The sequence below is a fragment of the Anneissia japonica genome, unplaced genomic scaffold (assembly GCF_011630105.1).
Source record: "Anneissia japonica isolate Jap-2015-1 unplaced genomic scaffold, ASM1163010v1 scaffold1826_len1998817_cov189, whole genome shotgun sequence".
Taxonomy (NCBI): domain Eukaryota; kingdom Metazoa; phylum Echinodermata; class Crinoidea; order Comatulida; family Comatulidae; genus Anneissia; species Anneissia japonica.
The window spans coordinates 1340210-1343743 of record NW_022742159.1 but is presented as its reverse complement, the minus strand read 5'-3'; the positions used below and the strand labels follow the sequence as shown (position 1 = coordinate 1343743).

Genomic DNA, 3534 nt, shown 5'->3' with positions numbered 1-3534 from the left:
TATATATATTAGATTGATTTGAATGTTGTTTTTTTGGGATCTTAGTTGTGCTGTAATGCTAAGACACTCTACCTCAAATGTTATAGATTATATGATTTTTGTTTTGAACAGTTTATTTCTTGTAGCGTATCAGTAGTACTGTAGTTGATATATACTGTATGTATATAATAATTGACTACTACATTTCATTTTATAAGTATTGATTAATGTGTTGTATAAAATTGCAAGCATTAAGACGAAATGTATAGAATAGCATAAAAGATACAATTTTAAGGGGTCACCGTGGCAGATCCAGGATTTTCAAATAGGGGGCCCCGAGTAGGGACTTTTCGCAGATGCAGGTCTAGACCAGGTGTGTACGCAAAGGAGTAAGTAGTGTAGGAGTTGATGTCTGTAATTATGTATCCCACCACCTATCCACAGAATATTCTAAAGAAATAAAAAATTATTTACAATCATTTTCTTTCTATATGAACTAAGGTTCTAAATTGTGAATTTTTTTCAGGATCTTGAAGCCAAAACAATTGTTGATGAACTAAGACTCGATGTAATCTCCAGCAGTAGCAAGAGCCGTCCACCAGAATGCCTGTGCTTGGCCTGGTCTGCTGACGGTCAGACACTCTTTGCTGGATACACAGACAGCTTAATCCGTGTCTGGCAAGTGTCCATTGCTCGATAACTTTGCAAATATGGCCATACAACCAACAAGTGGTCATTTATAAGGAGAAAGACGTTTGTGAACCATATTAAAAAATTTTCTCAATAACAAAAACAAAAACATAAGTATTTTAAGGGGAACCTTTTAAAGAAGAAAACCTAAAAAAATGATGTGTCAAATATTATTAAGTAAAAGGTAATCACATCTTTTAAAATAAATCTTCTGAATGGAAATCAAAGAAAATTGGTGTTTTCTTTTCATTTGCAAGTATTAATACATAATCTAATGTAGTCTGGAGGGCTAAAATAGTTTTTGTTTAACACCCAAGGCCATGCACACAATTGGACGTTTCATGACAAAAGTTTGACCTTTCCTGTGTACTTGTAATGCACTAGCTGTATATCAACTTGCTCCAAGTTCTGATCAATGAATGATCTTCAGCGTAAACAGCTAAAACCTTTTCTTCTGTAGCAAATTGCTGCACTGATAAAATTTATTTTATTTTATTTTTCTTTTATTTCATTTCAGTTACATCCAACACCAGAATCGCCCATTACATGATGTCTTAAACATACAATATATAAAAATATATTAAAATACAAAAAATACAAACAATATCAGTCAAAGGTAACAAATCGACAATATTGAGAGTCCCTAGCTTAACTAAAAGAAGACCTATACTGAATTAACAACTTTGGACGTGGAAATTATTAGCTGTCCATTGAATCCGATGAAGACGTCCGGTGAACCATTGATCTCCATCTGCTTTTGTGTCTGCTGTGGAGCTGCCAGCTACCAATGGGTATCTTCTTATCCTTCAAATTTCTCTTAACAGTATCCTTAAATCTTAGTCTTGGTCTACCAATACTGCGGGAGCCGTTCTTCAGTTGTGAATAGAGTATTTGTTTAGGTAGTCTGTTATTATCCAATCTGTTGACATGACCAGCCCATCTCGGGTTTCTTTGGATTAAGAGTTCATACATACTTGGTAGATTAGCTTGGTCGAGGATATCCTTGTTTGGGACAAAATCCCACCATTTGACATTAAGGATTTGATGCAAGTGCCACATCATGTAGGTGTTAAGTTTATGTGCTGCAGCTTTGTAGACAGGCCATGCCTCTGCACTGTACAACAGTGTGGAGAGTACAGTGGCACAATATACTGCGCATTTGGTTTTGAAGGTTATACATTTGTTGTACCACTCCTGCTTTAATCTACTGTATGAGATGGAGGCGTGTGACATCCTGATGCAGATTTCTTCATCCATTTTGTTGTTGTTCATGACTGTGGATCCAAGGTATTTGAATTTCGACACTTTAGCTAGTTGTTGGTTGTCAATATGGATGTTTTGACCGGTATCATGAGATCCCGGGGGTGGCTGATACATCATTTCTGTCTTTTTAATATTGATTTTTAGTCCAAATGCTTGAGCCAAGCTAGCAAATATACTTGTTTTTTCCTGAGCATCATCATGGTTGTGTGCAATGAATGCTGTGTCATCTGCGAACATAGGTTCCCTTACTCTTCTAGGTTTTGCTCACAGACTTGTACTGGTTGACATTGAACAAATCTGCTCCAGGTCTGCTCTGGATCCATACACCCTTTGCACAGTCCTTGAAGGCATGATTGAGCACGACAGACAGGAATATGGAGAAAAGCGTGGGAGCTAGTACGCAACCTTATTTTACACCGTTATTTGACCTCAAAATGATCGGAAAGCTCTCCCTTTTGTTTTAACGAGGCCTTCATATCCGTGTGTAATGCGCTAATAAGGTTGGTAAAGTGAGTGGGGCAGCCTATTTTCAAGAGAATACTGTTGAAAAATATGTCAATAGTATGTCAGTAGTAGTAGTATCGTTACGTGTAATGGTATTATAGTTATAGGAGAGTCTGTGAATAAAACCGTTTTTAGTAGCATTGATCTGGCTTATTGACACAGAGAATTAGTGTTACATGAATTTGTATTTTTAACATAAAGATAAAAGAGGGCAAGTAAAAAGCGAGTTGAAACATTTAAAAAGGAAGAGCATATCAAACGTGCCCCTTCTAGTGTGAAGTGTATAGGAGCATGAACGTTGTTATAATTAATAAAATACATAAATTTGGATTGATTGAGAAATACATGTAGAATTATAAATTGTAGACAAAAAATCAAAAAATTGGTCTGACAAGAGAAATATAATTATAAAGTTTGGTGTTGCTGTCGAGCTCTTTACAGTGCCGCCAAAACATGCCCAGCATCTTATTGCTCTTGGATACAATAGTCGACATTTTTGTTAAAATTAAGCTTAGAATCAATGTGAATTCCAAGATCTTTTTGAACATTAACCTTCTCAATTAACGAACCATTAATGTTGTAATCATAATTAACTAAAAGTTTCTTAAAGAAATAATGTAAGAACCTGACATTTATGTGGATTGAGGGATATTTTCCAAGTAGAAGACCAATTATACAGCTTTTCAAGATCCTGTTGTAAAAGATGACAATCATGTAAGTTTTTGACGATGCCAAATAATTTGATGCCATCGGCAAATAGAAAGCAATGCGAAGATGTAAATATATTAGTCCGGCAGCTTAGCAGATGGATGTGAACATTATGGACAAAAGTACCATTTTTTCCTTTTACATGCTCCTTATTGTCATAGTATTCAATTTTTGGTAGGAACCACTTCATCAAAGGTCATTATAGCCGCCATCTAATGTCTGAAACTATTTTTATATGGTCAAGGAATACCATCATATCATTTTTGACCAGGTCAGATTGCCACAAATAGGTCATTTAAGGTCAAAAATTGTATGGTATCTTAAAAATTACATAAGTGTCATATTTTACATTAGAACCATACCCAGACTCTCAGAATTCAAAATCTTTAC

At 35.3% G+C, this 3534-nt stretch overlaps 1 protein-coding gene across 1 annotated transcript in view; it reads left to right on the top strand.

Annotated features, from left to right (window-relative positions):
* LOC117118999 (receptor of activated protein C kinase 1) overlaps positions 1–896 on the top strand; it is a gene marked incomplete in the record, with an annotated part of 10628 nt that extends 9732 nt beyond the window's left edge. Inside the window, 1 exon segment of the mRNA XM_033263775.1 lies at positions 506–896. Within this exon segment, the coding sequence (XP_033119666.1) occupies positions 506–679 (174 nt within the window).
* Between the last annotated feature and the right edge of the window lie 2638 nt (positions 897–3534).